General features: G+C 36.4%; 1 protein-coding gene across 3 annotated transcripts in view; it reads right to left on the reverse strand.

Annotated features, from left to right (window-relative positions):
- Positions 1-19,217, reverse strand: part of CSPP1 (centrosome and spindle pole associated protein 1) — a 94,256-nt gene extending 75,039 nt beyond the window's left edge. For 2 of the 3 annotated variants that reach the window (XM_090283602.1, XM_090283601.1), the window contains exons 1-3: positions 19,109-19,217; positions 17,219-17,318; positions 5,035-5,138 (exon numbers count right to left, since the gene is read on the reverse strand). In XM_090283602.1, the coding sequence (XP_090139728.1) occupies positions 5,035-5,138; positions 17,219-17,318; positions 19,109-19,207 (303 nt within the window). In that variant the 5' untranslated portion in view covers positions 19,208-19,217. Of the gene's footprint in view, positions 1-297; positions 379-5,034; positions 5,139-17,218; positions 17,319-19,108 lie in introns of all 3 variants that reach the window. The other variant, XM_090283600.1, reaches the window with a different exon arrangement.

Below are 19,217 nucleotides of genomic sequence, written 5' to 3' on the forward strand. Positions count from 1 at the left end.
TTGTCACAGAGCATAGACTTCATAGTTCAGGAACCAGTGCTGGAAAATGTGAATTCTGAATATTCAACTGATCAACATATTAAAGAAAGGTACCACATTACATGTTTACAAATGTAATGTTCAAAAAAAAAACTTAACAGCACAACTAGAGACTCTACAGACTTTTGGAAAATACATATATTTCAAGTATAGAAACTGATGTAATCTTCTGTTTGTATTTAAATCAGGAAGATGTTCTTTAATCATTTTGACCCCTCATAAAACTACTACCCAGAATAACTACTCCTATCCACCTACCTTGGCAGATAACCTGTCACCAATAGGAAGAGAAACTCCCAGAGTAGATGGATCTGTTTCACTCGTGGATAGAAAATTTTTCTGTATATGTACACATTAAAAAAACATATTACCTAATTGCCTTTATAAAATGTTTCATAAACTGTCTTTAAGTTTGATATTCTAAGATATTACATTATGCAGAACAAAAGAATGAAATGGAAATGAAGACAGAAACTACAAATCTATAGAGATTATAATTAGAAAAAAAGATTTTCCTCTATAATCAACAATACTCGGAAGAGGAGAATAAGATCTTAATTTTCATAGTAATACATATATATTTATTGACTTGAGATGATTTTATAAAGCATGAGACAAAAAGAAAATGTTTCTTAATTCATACTCCTCTTCTAAGGACATATTCTTCATTCTCAATGCTCCATTATTCTCTTGTTAAGAAAAATTTAAACTTCCTCACAAATATCCTATGCATGCCGCAATAATGTTTGTTTCTATTTTTCCTACAATTATGAGTGGATATCGACTAGAATGCCAGAAGAGATAAACTATGAAGACTGCTTTTTTATGTGTCCCCCCATTTTTGCTCAGTAAACATTAGGTAATGCAGTGTAGTAGACAGAGCATTAGACTAGATGTCAAAAGATGTAGGTTCAAGAAGTAGCCCCAACACTTCTCACTTGTGCAACACTGAGCAAGTCAACCGCTCTGACCCAGACTTTCTTCTGCTGTAAAATGGGATGGTACCTGCTCTGCCTGCCTACCAAAGCTGGTATAAGGATAAAGGAGGGTAAAAAATGTAATTATCTCTTTGAATAACTATAAAGCAAACACAAGGAATTAGTAAAAAATTTACTAATTTTTACCAACTAAAATTTACCAACTTTCTGGTACTGCTGCTTAGTAGTAAATCTGGAATAAGTATTCAACTTCTCTGCCTCAGTTTCTTTGTCTGTGAAACAGGAGTGTCATTTATATGAGTAGGTTATGAGAATTTAAAAATCAATAGTTATTAACCTGTCCAGCTCCATGTCTCTCATTTATTCATTAAAGAAGCAATTTTCTTTAAGATGTTATTTATTTCTTTTTAGACAGAGGACAGGGGAGAGAGAAAGAGAGGGAGAGAAATATCAATGTGTGGTTGCCTCTCGTGTGCCCCTGCCTGGGGACCTGGCCTGCAACCCAGGCATGTGCCCTGACTGGGAATCGAGCCTGCAACCCTTTGGTTTGCAGGCCAGCACTCAACCCACTGGGCTAGAAGCAATTATTGATCATTTAATAGTTTTTGGGTTTTTTAAGGTAGTTAGGAGACAAAGATATGCATGTGTTCCCTATACTCAAGAGATTTACAATTCAGTCCGGGAAACAAACAAGTAAACAAACAACTACCAAACAATGTACTAGCATCTACAATAAAGTTATTTTCAAAGCATTACAGAAACAGATTAATAGAATTAAATTAATAATGTTTAAGTCTAAATTTATGAATAATTTAATTTGTGCTACAAAAGCTAATTTGAAAGTAGAACTCTAAATTTATTTGTCAAGGGAAATAATGACAGTTTAAATCCCTATATACTAGAGTACACTATAAACCTAATCATTTTGTAGAGTTATACATGTACAAAAATACACATCCAGGTTCTAACCCTGGGAAGAGAGAGAGAGAGCAAATCACTCCTTCACTGAGCAATTCCCCAGTCTCAATCCAGGTCCAGGATGATGTTTGAAATTTTCAATAAAATGAAAAAAACAAGTAAACAATAAGGGCAATACAGTGAATGTTGCAAAAAGCTAAATTTTAGTCACTCGCTCATTCATTCAATAAATATTGAGTGCCTACAATGTCCTAACCTACTTGATACATTTGACTCATCGGTGAAGAGAAGAGACAAAATTCCTGCCTTTCTGATGCTCACATTCAAGCAGCGGAAACTGACAAAAATAATAAACATAACGGTACATTAGAAGGTCATAAGTGCTACAACAAAATAAGTAAATGAAAAGAACTGGCTACAGGTAGTCCGGGTTTCTAGGAAATGGGGGTGAGAAAACAGAAATCTGGAATTCCCATTTAGACATATTCAACCTAAGACACCCGTTAGATTTCTAAGTGAAAATGCCATATGGGCAGCCATATAGAAAAATGCGAGGTTCAGGAGAGAGATCTGGGCTGAAATTATAAATTTACTGATTCAATTTAACAAATGTTCTTCTGAGAATATGTCTTTCCTGTATTGTTAGATGGTCAAGTGTCTTTTATTCTAAAAACAGGAAAGAAGATGGTAGAGTTGGTAGTTGCTTGTTTTCATGGTTCTCACTGACAACATTTAAAGATTTGATATTTTTTAATATCCATGCAATCTGCAAGCCTAGATTCTGGAAGCCACAAGAAATACAGCAGGAACAGGTCTTAGAAAGAGCACATAATCCAGGTGTCAAGGAAACCACGGAGCCACCTCCTCACACCCTCTGTAACTTTCCTTTTCCTTTGCTTTCCTCTCACTCCCACTTTCTCAGATATCAACCAAAACTTCCTCTTTCATATTACGGAACTACTGTTCCTCTACCACAACTACATTCCTGATAATCCAACACCCAAAACTCCTTCACAGCCCTTGGAATTTAAAGATTTGTAACTCCTTGATCAATTTCCCCTTCACAAAGGCAATTTCTTCTTACGCTTACCACCACTGTTCTGTTTTAAAATCATACATCTATGAAGAAATGTAAAATTCACAAGTGAAAATGTCAGCTATCAGAGGAAAAGCCCACCCAACAAAGAGGGGAGTGGGAAAGATAATGAGGTACGAGGCCAGGAGGGCAGGCTGGAACATAAAGACCTCACATGCCTACAGGATTCAAATTTTTATCCTGAAGACAGTGAAAAGACACTGAAGTATTTAAACTGGTAAAGGGCAGGATCATTGTGGAAAGCAGAATGAAGAATGCATTAAGAATTAACGGAAGAGATCAGTTAAAAATCTGTATTACTGATTTGGGACAATAAAATAAGATTCTCTAACATGAGAACTAACTATCCTAAAACAGTTATCGAGCCCCTCACACGCTGCTTAAGGAGGTAAATGTTTCACCACAGCCTTTCACACACCAAGTTAAAAACTGACTGACTTCTAGCTAGATCCTATCCTATCTACATCCTTTCTTCTTAGCACTCCGAGAAAGAATCGGAGTCTGGCTGCCTCATTCATACAAAGCCAAAGTCTACCCCCAAACCCCCCTTTATTCTCTATTCTCTTTCCAAAAAGCTTCCTCTCCTCCCTGGATTCGCCCTCTAACATCCAATTCTACCTATCCTATAATGTCTTACAAAATGACACCTTGAAGACTTTCCTAATCATTCTATCCTTCTTGTTAAAGAGTTAGCACTTTCTGAATTGCATGAATATGTTATCTCTACAGCTAGATTCTAAGTCCTGTGAAGATAGAATTCGTACCTGATCTATCTTCATGCTAAGTGTTTAAAAAATGTTGGTTGAATGATAAATGAATGTGTGAGTTTCTTTTTAAAAACAGTTTGTCTTTGTTTTCCAATATGAACTTACAAATAGTAATCCACATGTTTGGATGAAAAAATATCAAGTGATCCAAATCCTGACATGTAGTTCAAACATAGAATATCTTGAATATCCTATTATTTTATTAATCTTAATGTGATTATAGCATAATTTGAAGAACAAAACTGGCATGAAGAAAACCAATGGACTTACAATAGATGCAGAATATCTCTAAAAAATGGCATGAGAAAGCAACAAAAACAAATGCAAAGCAGAAATCAAAAAGAATGCTTAACTGAATTAATGAAAAAATATAATGTCATCTTGCTAAATGCAAAAATACAAAACTCTCAGAATCACAAATAAAGCCACTTTTCTCGCGGGAGAACAGCAGTATCATAGATGCCAATGACTGCAAGCTGTGAGGTCTTAAAAAAAAAAAAAAAAATCTAAAGGAGAACATTTTGCAGACAACCCTACCTTTCTCTTTGCTTCTGTAATACCCTAAAGTAAAAGGGAAACAAACCGTTGACAAAATACACTCAAAGTGCTTTCTCACCATGTGCAAATCAAAACTAATTAAAAAATTTCTAAATCTGGAACAAATGTTATATAACATAGTTTAAAAAAATAAAGCATATCTTAGGATGACTGCAAACATCATGCTTGTTTAAAATAATTTTACAGCCTAAAATGTAAGTTGTATTTTAAAACGTAAAATAATTCTTTAGTTTAGCTATTATATTATTTAACAAAATATACTTAAGAGTTCTGCTTATATAAGATTAAATCATAAAACAAAGACTTTGGCAGTTAAATATGCTAAATCAAGTTTTATAAATTTAGCTCATAGGAAAACAATTAGCAACTAGAACTCCATGTGTTATTTTAGCACATGGTTCAGGGAGTAAAGGAGTAGGAAATCCTAACTGGGCTATTAAACCATAATTTTATGGAAAACATAAACAACCATAGTTTACGATTTCATTAAAAATTAGAACTCACTGTCCTACTCCAAAAATTAAGTCTGTTATTCATGGCACCAGTTCCCAGCACCATTTTTTTCTCTGTCAATGTCATATATGTTACTCAACTTTCTCTACAAAACCCCATTGCTGATGCTACTGAAAACCTAAAAAATAACACAGATAATTAAATCTTAGGAAAACAAATTTAGATGATTTCTGAAGCATAAGACCCAACTAATAAACAACTCTACCTGAGTAAGATAGCGTCTGTAATCTTGTCGCAATTCTTCTTTTAGTTTATGTTTCTTCCGTTCATAGTCTTCCCCAAGTGGTAAACTCAATCCATAATCAAGTCCTAAAAAGAAAAAAACTTCTTAAAGTAATGTAGCTCATTTTCAAACCAATCTCAATTTCACTACACTCTCCTGTAACAAAACATGGTAGGAAGGAACGTAGTCATGTTGATTCTGAGACTGGGATCAGGACGATAAACTTTTTATTAAAAATGTGTCAATAAGTAATACATCCACATATAGGAAAATATCACTCCCACCCATGAACCTCAGCCACCCAGCTCTGCCGCCCAGAACAGCCAACATTACTGTTTCTTCTGATTCCTTCCAGAAACTTTTTAGGCATCTATAAACAGATACTTTATATTATCGTGTGTATGTGTGAGCACCTGTGTGTGTGTGTATATATTTCATATTTACTCCTTCCCCCTTAGATAATGGTTCTACACCGTTCAGCATCTTGCTTTTTCAATGACAGCAAAATTAAAGCAAAGGAAAGCTTTACTTCCTCAGTTAATTCTACTGAAATTTCTATAAAAACAGGTATACTTTTAATGTCTGTTTTCAATACAAAACTTACTAATATGATTTTTAACCAATAAGAATATCCATGCTATAACATGTTTGAGAAAAATTAGGGCCATACATGACTCAGACTGAAATTTCCAAAAACATTCAAAGTTTAACCACCAATTCTGATTCCACAGAAATTAATATTAATTTTTCCTGTGCAAAAATATATATAATATAAAATTTACCATTTTAATTATTTTAAGCATACAATTCAGTGCCATTAAGTTAATTTAAAATGCTGTGCAACCATCACCACTATATCATTTTTACTGTATTTTATTGGTTATGCTATTACACTTGCCCATTTTTCCCTCATTTGTCCCCATCCACCCAGCCCACCATACTCCCTCCCCCACTCAGTTCATGTCCATGAGTCATGCATAAAAGTTCTTTGGTTTCTTCATTTCCTGTACTTGTTCTTAACAACCCCCTGCCTATTTGGTAACTAACAATTTAATTTCTTGATCCCTTCACCTTTTCCCCCATCCCCCCAGATCCCTGGCCCCACTGACCACCATCCCAATGTTCTATTTATGATTCTCTTTCTGTTCTGCATGTTTGCTTAGTTTGTTTAGATTCAGTTGTTAGTAGTTATGTATTTATTGCCATTTTAATGTTCATAATTTTGATATTCTTCTTTTTCTTAAATGTGTCCTTTTAACATTTCATACAATAAGGGATTGGTGATGATGAACTCCTTTAGCTTTTTCTTGTCTGGGAAGCACTTTATCTACCCTTCCATTCTATTATAAATGATAGCTTTGCTGGATAGAGTCATCTTGGTTGTAGGTCCTTGCTTTTCATCACTATGAATACTTCTTGCCAGTCCCTTCTTGCCTGTAAAGTTTCATTTGAGAAATCAGCTGACAGTCTTATAGGCACCCCTTTGTAGGTAACTCTCTTCTTTTCTCTTTCTGCTTTTAAGATTCTCTCTTTATCTTTAACCTTTGGCATTTTAATTATGATGTATCTTGGTGTGGTCCTCTTTGGGTCCAATTTGTTTGGGACTCTCTGTGTTTCCTGGACTTGCAGGTCTATTTCCTTCAACAAATTAGGGAAGTTCTTTTACTATTTTTTTAAATAGGTTTCCAATTTCTTGCTCTTTCTTTTCTCCTTCTGGCACCCTTATAATGCAAATGCTGGAACACTTGAAATTGTCTCAGAGGCTGCTTACACTATCCTCATTTTTTTTTTAACTCTTTTTTCTTCTTGCTGTTCTGATTGGGTGTCTTTTGGTTCTTTATGTTCCAAATCATTGATATGGTTATCGGCTTCATCCATTATGCTGTTGATTCCTTGTCAATTGTTCTTTATTTCAATTAGTGTCTCCATTTCTGATTGGATAATTTTTATGCTGTTGAAGTACCCACTGTGCTCCTTGCGCATCCTTATAACAAGTGTTTTAAATTCTGCATCTGATAGATTGCTTATTTCCATTTTGTTTAGTTCTTTTTCTGCGGTTTTGTCTGTTTTTTCATTTGGGCCATATTTCTTTGTCTCCTCATTTTGGCAGTCCCCTTGTGTTTGTTTCTAAGTATTTTGGTAGCATGGCCTAATGTAGGAGGTATCCAATAGAGTAATGGCACAGCCTCCTCTATCCCCCAAGCTGGGTACTTGAGGTATGCACCCTCTGTGTGGGCCGAGTACTCCCATCTCTTGTGGTTGAGTCTTGATTGCAGTCAGCAGGTCAATGGGAGGGATTTACCCAGGACAGACAGTTGGTAGGCTGGTTGTGACCACTGGCCACCAATCACCTCCCTCCGTGGTTTGTGGAGTTGGTTAGGTGTTGGTGCTCCAATGTGGTCTGTAACTGTCCACTGGGTATCCAGGTTCAGGGGTTTCCCGGGTGGTACAAGCCAGGGTCAGCCACCACCTGTGTTCTGTCCGGTGCCACCTGGCATAAGCGATGCAGTGATCTGCAGGTGGCTACTGCTGGTGCTGGACCTGGGCCACTCAGAAAGAGGTACAGGCGCTGGGCTCAGCTGGTCCTTGTATGAGTGGATTTAGGAAGGTCTGAAGCCTGTGCCGAGCCCAGCCACTCATGTGGAAAAGCCACTATTACCAGCTTGGGTGGGCCAGTACTTTGGATGGGGCGGAGCCTTCAGTAATCGTCTGGGTGGGGCTAACTGTGTGAGCCACACTGATGGAGTCTCAGATATGGTGATGCCACACTGGGCTCTGTTGCGGGGAGGGCTCAGAAACAGAATGATGGCCACTGTCTGCATTCTGTCTGGAAGGAAGCTGTCCCCAGCTCTCACCCTGATGCCATACACTTCAGTTCCTCTCCATATGCTACTGGTTCCCTTCAAGCTGCTGTTCTGGTGCTGCAGCCCAGCAGGAGTGAGTCTGAGGAAGTCCATATGTGGGGCCCTCCAAGAGGAGACACCTGAGAATCCTGCAGTTTCTTCCATCAACCCTACCCTGCCCTGGATTTTACAGCCAGAAGCTATGGGGACTTATCTTCCTGGCACTGGAATCCTGGGCTGAATGGTCTGGTGTGGGGCTGGAATCCTTCACTCCAAAATATCCCTTCGATTTATACCCACCACACATGAGTGTGGGACCAATCCATTCAGGTCTCTGCATCTCCATCCCTCCTACACGTCTGGATGAATGTGGTTCCTTTAATTCCTTAGTTTTCAGAGTTCCCTGCAGCTCAATTTTCTGACAGTTCTGAGTGATAGTTGTTCTGTAGTTCAGCTATAATTCTGCCATAGTTGTGCGAGGTGAGCCATATTTACCTACACCTCCATCTTGATGAAAGTCACCTCACACTATCCATCTCAAAATGTTTTCATCATCCCAAACAAAAACTCTGCAAAAGGATAATTTTTTTTAAGAAAAACTTCCATTTTCAGCAGTGTTTCCTTACATAAGAGTTCAAAAATAAAATTTCATTTTTGGGTAATGAGAATAGTGATAGCTGCATGACTTATAGACTAAAAACCACTAAATCGTACAATTTAAATGGGTAAACTTCATGTTATGCCAATGATACCTCAATAAAGCTGTTATAATCATATACTTTTCAAATATTTTAAATAATAAAATACTATCTCAGGAAGCACACATATCAGATAAGTATTTGATTTCTAAAGTCCCTCTACTTTTTTTAGTTTTCCTATGTAATACTATAGTATAAAAAATTATCTTTTCTAAATAAAATAAAAATTTTCCTTGGAGGGTCAGCTACTACCAATAAAGATAAAGTAATGACTGTAATTTATGAACTGATAAGAGTATCACCTTTTTTTTTTTTTTTTGGCCTTATTCTTCACAATGCAGCTAAATGATGGGCGCTTAACATGAATGTGTCATATCACTGCTTTATTACGTCACTGAAATATTTCAGAGGCAAAAAGACCAAAGTAGTGTAAATGTAAATGTATGTCTATTGATTTTCCTGCAATACTAAATTCCACTTTCCACTATAAACACTCTGGAATTCTTTTTATAAACAATTCTGGCCTCCTTAACTCCTAATGAATGAGGTTGTAACAGAGGATTCCTTAGGATACCTCTCATTCAGGGTCCCAGCTCTCCTTCCAAAAGAATATAAAGCATTCCATATGCTTGGAATTTTAACTCATCTTAGAAAAATATTCTTTTCTCTCAAAGGAATCTAAACCTTGAGAATGTTTTAATTCTTACACTGAGAAGGGAGCACCATAAAGAAACTATAAAATCCATTAAAGCCTAGTCCATGCTTTACTCAATTTTATAATGCCTGGCATACAACTTGTACCCCAGAAATATTCACTGAATAAAGGTGTGAATGAATTTATGAATGAATGCCTGAGTATGAGGAAGGAACAAGAGAAAGGAAGAACACACTATTCTTAGTACCTCATTTTTGCTTTTAGTCTGATTGCACAGAGAGAAGAAGCATAGTAACTAGTAACTAGTTGCCTATCTCTAGTTACAGAGTCACAAAGGATGCTCTATTGTGTCAAAGAAAAAAAAAAAATACAGCAATTATGATGCCTCCCAACATGCTCAGCTTTGCTCTTAGGGAGCAAGTGATTTACAGCTTTCTGAAAAGTCATGAGTTTAGGTGGCTTTTAATACTGTTTTTCAATTTGCTTGGTGAACTTATATGAAAGAATTTTTTTAATGTGATTCATTTTTGTTTATAAATTACTGTTTATACTAAGTTTACTGTTTATACTAAATTTACTCTTATTTATCAAGAGTATCTGGTTTTTACCATTGATTCAAATAGTATTTGCAATAATTGTAGTTAAAAAACAAGAATATAAACGTGTTCTTAATCACTTAAGATTTTATTAATTTAAGGTTTAGTCAACAGAAAATACTTTTTAATTCTTACTTTTGTCATCCAGTACTAACATTTTATGGCATTAAGGGTAGCTCATAGAAATAAAACTAAGAACCATATGGAAAATTTTAAATATCCTGTTCACTTAAAGCTACATATTACAATGGCATCTCAGTGGACTTAATGAGCTAAGAAACATGGTGAGACTTACTTATTCAAAGCATCTGTCTTCTGATGGTTCTACTAGCAAGTAAGGCATTAGTGTCATCTTACAGTCATTTGAAGTGATGTCACTTCAAGTACAACCACAAATGATTCTAAGATACTTGACATTATGCTTCAGAACTACATCAATTAGAAGCATTTGGTTTCTACAGTGGTTGTGAGTTAAACTAAAGTATACAATCTTTTAAAAATCAATATACCTTCTTACATAGCACTCATAATAAACACTTAATGAAACAAATTATCATGGAACACTTAGTTTCCTCTTTTCATTATTATATTACCATGAAAAACCATTATGTAAAAATAAAGGATAAATTATAAGAAATAATAATAGGTCTTTCCATAGCAGGTGGCTTATCAAGACATGCAACTACATTAATTGAGTAAAATATTGTAACCAAACTTCAGCTGTAACAGTATTATTACAAATCACCATTTCACAAACTGAACCAAAAAAAATGCAGGATGTCTAGGATTTGGCTTATAATAAGAGAAAACCTAAAACTATGTATGCTAAAAAAGGATAATTAAAAAGTACTAAAATTAGTAAAAAATCAACAATTTTCTTTTTCTCTTTTCAAAAGTCTTTACATTAACTTTTTAGTTCAGTAGAAACTCTACAGCTTCTCTGCCACTTAAAATTCTGTTATTGCTTCATTTCTGAGATTATTTTTAAATTACAATGTAATTTTTTTCTTCTTTATAATTTTTTCTTTTACAAATTTCCATGAGCATAATCGCATTTAAAATGAACTTTTAAAAATCATATCAAGTAATTTCTAGTAATGAGTAAAATTCCTTTCTTATTTTAGTAACCTCTAATCTTTTTGCTTGTAAATTTCCAAAATAATGACTTCGCAGCATGAAAGCTAAAATAAATCTAGTGCATTTCGGAATCTTGATAGAAATTGCATTGAATCTATATATTGCTTTGGGTAGTATGGACATTTTAATGATGTTAATTCTTCTAATCCATGAACATGGTATATGCTTCCATTAATTTGTATCTTCTTTAATTTCTTTCTTTAATGTCTTATAATTTCCAAATACACATCTTTTATAGACTTGTTTAAATTTATTCCAATGTATTTAATCTCTGAAGAAATTGTGAATAAATTGTTTTTTAATTTAACTTTCTGAAAATTCATTGGTATATAAAAATGCAACTGAATTCTGGATATTAATTTTGTATACTGCTACTTTGTTGAATTCGTTTTTCATTTCTAGTAATTTCTTGGTGGAATCTTAGGGGTTCTCTATGTAGTGTCGTGTCATCTGGGATGCCAATTTGGATACCTTTTATTTCTTCTTGTCTTATTGCTGTGGCTAGGACTTCCAATACTATGTTGAATAAGAGAGGTGAGACTTCCAGGCAAGATGGAGGCTTAGATAGATACGCTGTGTCTTCCTCCACAACTAAGAAGGAATACAACTATCTCAAAACTAGAGACAACCAGAAGTTCCAGAAAATCTAGCTGCATGGAAGTCCAATAAACAAAGATATAAAGAATACTCATCCAGACAGGTTAAGAGTGGCAAAGCTGGGGCAGAAGAAGCAGTGTGGTGGCGGCAGTGGCATCAACGGCGGAAGCGGTAGGTGGCAGAAAGCCTATATAGTCACACATTTTAAAAAGTCAGGAGGGACACCTGGGAGCGTTCCCAGCTACCCACCGGACCTCGCAGCTCACGGTCCCAACACCAGGGAAAATCAAGCCTCATTGCCTCTGACTGTGCTGACCAGTGGGGGTTGGGGTAGAGGCAGAAACAACCAGTCTCAGCAGAGTCTGCTTATTTAAAGGGCCCCCACGGTCCTAGAACATTTGCAGACCCACCCACTCTGGGAACAACAGCCAGGGCAGCAGCTAGAGGGGTGCCAGTCCAGTGCAGAAGTGGAGGGGTTCCTGGAAAAGGGGCGAGTGCTGAGCAGGTGGTATTGTTCCCTCTCAGACCCCTCCCCCACATACAGCACCACAACGTAGTGAAACAGGTCGCCCTGTACTGACGAATCCCGAAGGCTCCACCTCTTACAACGTAACAGGAGTGACAGCTCTACCTGGGACGCAAAGGCAAACAAACACAGGAGCCTGTCAGAATGAGGAGACAGAGAAGTATGGCCCAAGAGGGGGAACGGATAAAGGTTCCAGTGGGAGAACTAAGCGACGTGGAGATAGCCAGCCTCACAAATGACGAGACAGACAACCTAACAGACACAGAGTTCAAAACACTGGTGCTAAAGATGTTCACAGGCTTGACAGATATGCTTGAGTATGGCAAACGCATAAGTGAAGGCTAAGTGAAACGAAGAAAAATCCACACAAAACCAATGGTGAAGGGAAAGAAACCGGGGTTCAAATCAATGATTTGGAACATAAGAAAAAAACAGTCAACCAGTGCAGAATGAGGAAAAATTGAAAAAAATGAGGAAAACTTCCCAAATTTTGAGAAGGAGATGGACATAGAGTTCCGGGAAGCACGGAGGGTCCTGGACGAGCTTGACCCAGAGGGGACCACACCAGGACGCATCATGATTGAGATGCCAAAGGTAAAAGATAAAGAGAGTCCTGTGGACAGCAAGAGAGAGGCAGAGAGTTGCCTACAGGGGGGTGCCTATAGGACTATCAGCTGATTTGTCAGAGGACACTTTGCAGGCAGGAAGGGACTGGCAAGCAGTATTCAATGTGATGAAAGGCAACCTGCAACCAGGATTACTCTATCCAGCAAAGCTATCATTTGGAATGCAAGGGCAGATGAAGTGCTTCCCAGACAAGGTAAAGCTAAAGGAGTTCATCATCACCAAGCCATTATTATATGAGATGTCAAAGGGACTTACGTAAGAAAAAGAAGATAAAAATTATGAACACTAAAATGACAACAAACTCACAACTATCAACAACTGAATCTAAAAAATAAAAACAAAATCCAACTAAGCAAACCAGAACAGGAACAGAATCATAGGTATGGGGATCATTTGGAGGGTTATCAGCTGGGAGAGGGGAGGGGGAGAAATGGGGAAATGGTGCGGGGACTAAGAAGCATAATCGGTTGGCACAAAATAGATAGGGGGATATTGCAAATAATATAGGAAAGGGTGAAGCCAAAGAACTTATATTCACGACCCATCAACATGAACTAAGGGGGGTAGGATTGCTGGAGGGAAGAGGGGTATTTGGCTGAGGGGAGCAAAGGGGAAAAAAATTGGAACTACTGTAAAAACATCAATAAAATATACTCAAAAAAAAAAAAAGAGAGAGAGAGAGAGAGAGAGAAATGTGAAAGTGAATATCCCTCTCTTGTTCCTGACCTTAAGAGAAACTCTTGTAGTTTTTCTCTCATTGTGTATGATGCTGGCACTGGGTTTGTCACATATGGCCTTTATTACATTTAGGTATGTTCCCTCTATTCCCACTTTGCTGAGAGTTTTTATCACAAATGGGTGCTGGATTTTATCAAATGCTTTTTCTTTATATATTAATATGATCATGTGGTTTTTATCCTTCATTTTGTTTATATGGTGTATCACATTTATTGATTTGCAAATATTTTACCAACCTTTCATTTCTAGAATAAATCTCACTTAATCATGGACTATGATCTTTTCGGTGTATTTGCAGTAGTTGGTTTGCTAACAGACTAATTCTTAATATAATTCTCCAAAATCAAAAACCTACTTTTAAAAATATGTATGAGTCATATGAATTCTTTATATATTTTGGAGATTGAACCCTTGTACAATTTGTTATTGGCAAATATGTGCTCCTATACAGTGGGTTTCTTTTTCATCTTGCTGAAGGTTTCTTTACCTGTGCAAAAGTTTTTTAATTTGATGTAGTCCCATTTCTTTGTTCTTTCCTTTATTTCCCTTGCCCTAGGAGATGGGCAAAAAAAAATTGCTATGCAAGATACGTGAAAGTTTACTGCGTATGTTTTCCTCTAGATTTTTAATGGCATCATGCCTTATATTTAAGTCTTTTATGTATTTTGAGTTTATTCTAGTGTATGGTGTAAGTTGGTGGTCTAGTATCATTTTTTTCCAAGTACTAGTCCAGTTTTTCCAACATCAATTATTTTGCCAAATTCATTTATTAGGTAGACCCTATAGGGTGTTCTATGTACAATATCATGTCATCTGTGAATAATGACAGTTTTACTTCATCCTTTCCAATCTGGGTGCCTTTTATTTCTTCTTCTTATCTAATAGCTGTGGCTATGACTTCCAGTACTAAGCTGAATAAGAGTGGTAAAAGTAGACATCCCTGCTGAACACCAGAAAGACAAACAATCCAATTAAAAAATGGGCAAAGAACCTGAACAGACACTTCTCCAAGAGGGACATACAAATGGCCCATAGACATATGAAAAAATGCTCAACATCACTAGCAATCAGAAAGATGCAAATTAAAACCAAATGAGGTACCACCTCACACTTGCCAAAATGGTTATAACATCAATAACTCAACAAACTACAAGTGTGAGCAAGGATATGGAGAGAAGGGAACCCTAGTGCACAGTTGGTGGGAATGCAAACTGGTGCAGTCACTCTGAGTTTTCTTACAGAATTAAAAATGAAACTGCCTTTTGACCCAGAGATTCCACTTCTGGGAAGATATCCAAAGAATCCCAAAACACCAATTCAAAAGAATATATGCACCATGTTCATAGCAGTGTTATTTACAATAACCAAGATTTGGAAACAGCCTAAGTGCCCATTAGCAGATGAGTGGATAAAAAAACTATCGTACATTTACCCAATGGAATACTACGCAGCAGTAAAAAAGAAAAATTCTTATCACTGTGACAGCATGGATGGAACTGGAGACTATTATGCTAAGTGAAATAAGCCAGGCAATGTAAGAAAAATACCATATGATCTCACTTATAACTACAATGTAAGGAACAAAATAAACTAATGAGCAAAACAGAATCTGAAGCACAGAAAGAAGGAACAGATTGATAGGTATAAGAGGAAAGGAGGGAGGGTGGGACAGGTTGAAAGAAGGTGAAGGGATTAAACAAAGAACATATATACATTACCAATGGGCATGAACAGCAGAGGGGGGATTGACTCCGGGAAAGGACAGCTATGGGTGTGGGGCTACAGGGGAAAAATTGGGCCAATCGTAAAAGCATAAACGATAAAAAATTTTTTTAAAGAAATAGTATTAGTTCTTAGGTTGTAAGTTCAAAAATAACTTAAAAATTAAAAATATGTAAAAGAGATCGAGAAATTAATATTTATTGTCCACCAATTACGTGCAGTCATTTTTTCATATGTATTCATGTATGCCACAATAACCTTTTAAGTTAGATATAAGTTTTTAAGATGATAAAACAAGCCCTGGCCGATGTGGCTCAGTTGGCTGGAGCATCGTCTAGTAACCAAAGGCTGCAGTCCAATCCCCAGTCCAAGGGCATAGGGAAGCAACCATCAATATTTCTCTCTCACATCCATGTTTCTCTCTTTCCCTTCTCTCCCTTCTGCTCTCTCTAAAAGCATGGAAAAAAAAAAAATGTCCTCAGGTAAGGATAAAAAACAAATTATTTTAAGTAGGGAAACAAACAGCTTTAACAACTTGTGCCAGGTCACAAAGCCATGACAGCCACAGTCCAAAGCAACCTGTAACCCCAAATTTCAAAGGACTTTTGTCTCACCTTAGTGTTTGAGATAATCTACCATAAACTTTTAAAAGATTATATCTTGGAATAATCAAATTTTTGATTCATAAAAATTTAGGGCTAAAAGAGCATCCAAGTTCTTTATGTTACAGATAAAGCAGTGGAGCCCTGGCCAGATTGTTCAGCTGGTTAAAGCATCATCCCATACACCAAAAGGTTGCAGGTTAAATGCCCAGTCAGGGCACATACCTAGGGTTGTGATTCAATACCTGCTCGGGGTGTATATGGGTAACCCATCGATGTATCTCTCTCACATCAATGTTTCACTCTCTCCTTTCCTCTCTCCCCTCCTCTCTCTTTAAAAAGCAGTGAAATAATGTCCTCACGTGAGGATTTTTTTAAAAAGCGTATCTTGTGAATTATTGATGACTGAAACTTTTTCACATAGAAGAAGTGAAATATAATGAGCTTAACTGGTTAAAGCACAGTTCTCATGTGGACTATTTTCTAAGGCCACAAGTGTATACCTACATTATTAGCTACTTTGCATTTGAGTACAAGGAGATGCTGGCCAAGAGACTTAATAGTTAGTGGGCTCTTTGTCTCTATTAGAAAACCAACTCAAAGTGAATGCCATACTTTTAGTATTAGATATATAGATAATACTTTCAATTCCATTTCTCTTACAAATTATTGTCTTGTATACAGTTTTAGTACTTTAGTATTATACATATTTTGGTTAAGTTCCTTCATCTCTAAGGCTCTCAACTTTCTTTTTTTTAAATCCTCACCAGAGGACCTCAAACCTGCAACCTTTTGTTACAGGATGGTGCTCCAACCGACTGAGCCACACCAACCAGGGCAATATACACTTTTAAAAGATATTTTCTTTTAAGAAAATGAATACCTACCAACAAGCCAAAATGTGGGAAAAAGTTCCCAAATATTGTTATACCCACCATAATCAAAGAATTACTATAGCTGCAGTATTAATTTCTTTACAATTCCAATATAGTCATAAATAATTAAAATGGTCTTTTACCAAGTAGCATTTTGTATCCATTACAAAATTTTCTATCCATTTCTTTGAGTTTTAAATAAAAGCATATCCACCATTTTTATTCAACAATTAACACACTTATTCTTGCACCCTCTCTGTCTCTCTCTCTCACACACACACATGTGCTATTCATATTTTTCAATTAATTTTTAATTAGTCATACTTACTGCTATAATTTCTACAAATCATAATAAAGGCAATAATATTTTAAAAGGTACAAGGTTCTCAGTACATGTTATATTCCACACATAGTCCATCTGTCACACGTAAGATTTCAGAAAGGAGTTACAAGGATTCCAAATATATCTTTTTTCTGACAAGACAAAGCTCTTTCACAATAGCCTAGATTAGAAAATCTTAAAATCAATTTAGCACACCTAATGACTTACCTAAGGAACCCTTGGTCTGTTGACTGTTTGGTGGTATGTTTTCCTTAGCCATGGAGATCAATATTTTACTGTTTTCAGAAAGCTTCTCTGATGACTTTCCCTGAAAGAGATATAATATTTACAAAAGCAGAAGGAGAAAAACACACAAAATAGACAATTCATCTCAGTACTTTTATTAAACGACTTGACAAAATTACATGATATATCACAGAAGAAATTTAAGTATAAGATTTGGGGAATTAACCAAAGCATTTAATACTATAATAAATGTTCTAATATTTAGCTCATTCACTATTCAACAGTCACTGAGTTCCTGCCAGGCACTGTCCCAAAGCACGGGAAACATGTGCCATCATGGAGCTTACAAACTACTGTGGAGACAAACAATAACCATAACACATAATTACGCTATATAGTACGTAGAGTGGTAGGGAGAGGCTATGGAAAAAATAGAGCAGGGTATGGAGGCCCAAAAATGATGGGCGACATACTACAAGGCCTCACTGAGCAGGCAGTACTTGCACTAAGACTTACAGATTATTATTTATGCACTATTTAATATCAGACATTATAACAAAGCTGTATTTAAACACGGTAAGCTAGTTCTGAGTACTGGAGAGTGGTTGAGAGCATGGACTGTGGAGCTGGACACATGAAGGTTCAGATCCTGAATCCAGCACTGTGTGTACCTGGATGAATTACTTAACCCCTTTCAGCCTCACTTTCCTGATCTGAAAAAATAAAATTCCATCTACCTCACAGGGATATTATCCTTAAATGAGAAAATAAGTACATGTAAGGTCTCTTGTACAATACCTTGTACACAACAGGTATTATGGCAGAAAGACAACCTAGTATGGTGGATAAGGCAACAAGCACAGGATTCAGGTTGCCAGGGACCGAAGCCTCGTTCTGCTGTCACTTTAGTCACATTAAACTTAGCCATGTCACAGTTTACTCGTTTGTAAAACGATAATAACAGTACTTAGCTCATAGATGCATGTGAAATATCAATGCAGCCTTGTAAGACTTTGCCTCATCCATATTTTGCACACAATAAATATGAACTCTGAAAGTCCCTATATAATTAGGGTGTCCATGTTATTTATCATCTCAACCAAGATACCTTTGTCCAGGACAAATGCTAAACCAGATGAGACACTGGGACAACAGGTAAACCAGTACTGTCTTGGACAAACCAGTTTATGTGGTGACCCTCATTACGATGGACCATATGGCACAGATTAATCTACATCCTCTATCTTATTATGTACACTGAGCCCAGGAGAAAAGGTGCCACGCCTGTCTACATTGGTGCTGTACTGTCAGAGCCTAACACAGTCTTAATAAGTATTTGCTAAAATTTGTTTAATCACTTTCAACAAAAATAGGAAAGCTTAAGAAAGCTTTTCAGAACTGCTTTCAGAAACATTTTAATAAATTTACATTTTGAAAAACAAGTATACAATATAACAAACTATTCTAATAAATTCACTTTTGTAGCCTTCAAAAAATGTTAAGACAATGATCCATTAAAATACTGAACTTTCCCACAGAATGAAAAGTGCTTTTATATCTATTCTGCTTCTATTCTGAAATTTCCTTGTAGCAGAGGAAGTCTCCTAATCATTTTATGAAGCACATAAAGTATTAACTAAATAAGGCTTTAATAAGAGAGAGGAGAAACTGTGAGATATAAAACACCACAAACAAAGTGCATTCAAAATCACTGACACCTTGCCCTGAGTCAGGCTCTCACAGCGTGGCCCACCTACAGTGTGTAAGTGAAGAGGTTGACTCAGAGAAGAGGAGGCTTGCATTTATTTACACAGGGTTAACCTTCAGAAACAATTTTAATGAAACATGCTGGAGGAAAATCATTAACTTTACCTTCATTTCCATGTAAGGTGGGTCGCCTTCCAATTCTGCTTTGTCTTTGGCCAATTTGGCTTTGCATTCTTCAATAAATTTATCCAAATTATCAGCCATTTTGCAGATA

The sequence above is a fragment of the Furipterus horrens genome, unplaced genomic scaffold (assembly GCF_987537825.1).
Source record: "Furipterus horrens unplaced genomic scaffold, mFurHor1.1.pri manual_scaffold_7, whole genome shotgun sequence".
Classification (NCBI taxonomy): Eukaryota; Metazoa; Chordata; class Mammalia; order Chiroptera; family Furipteridae; genus Furipterus; species Furipterus horrens.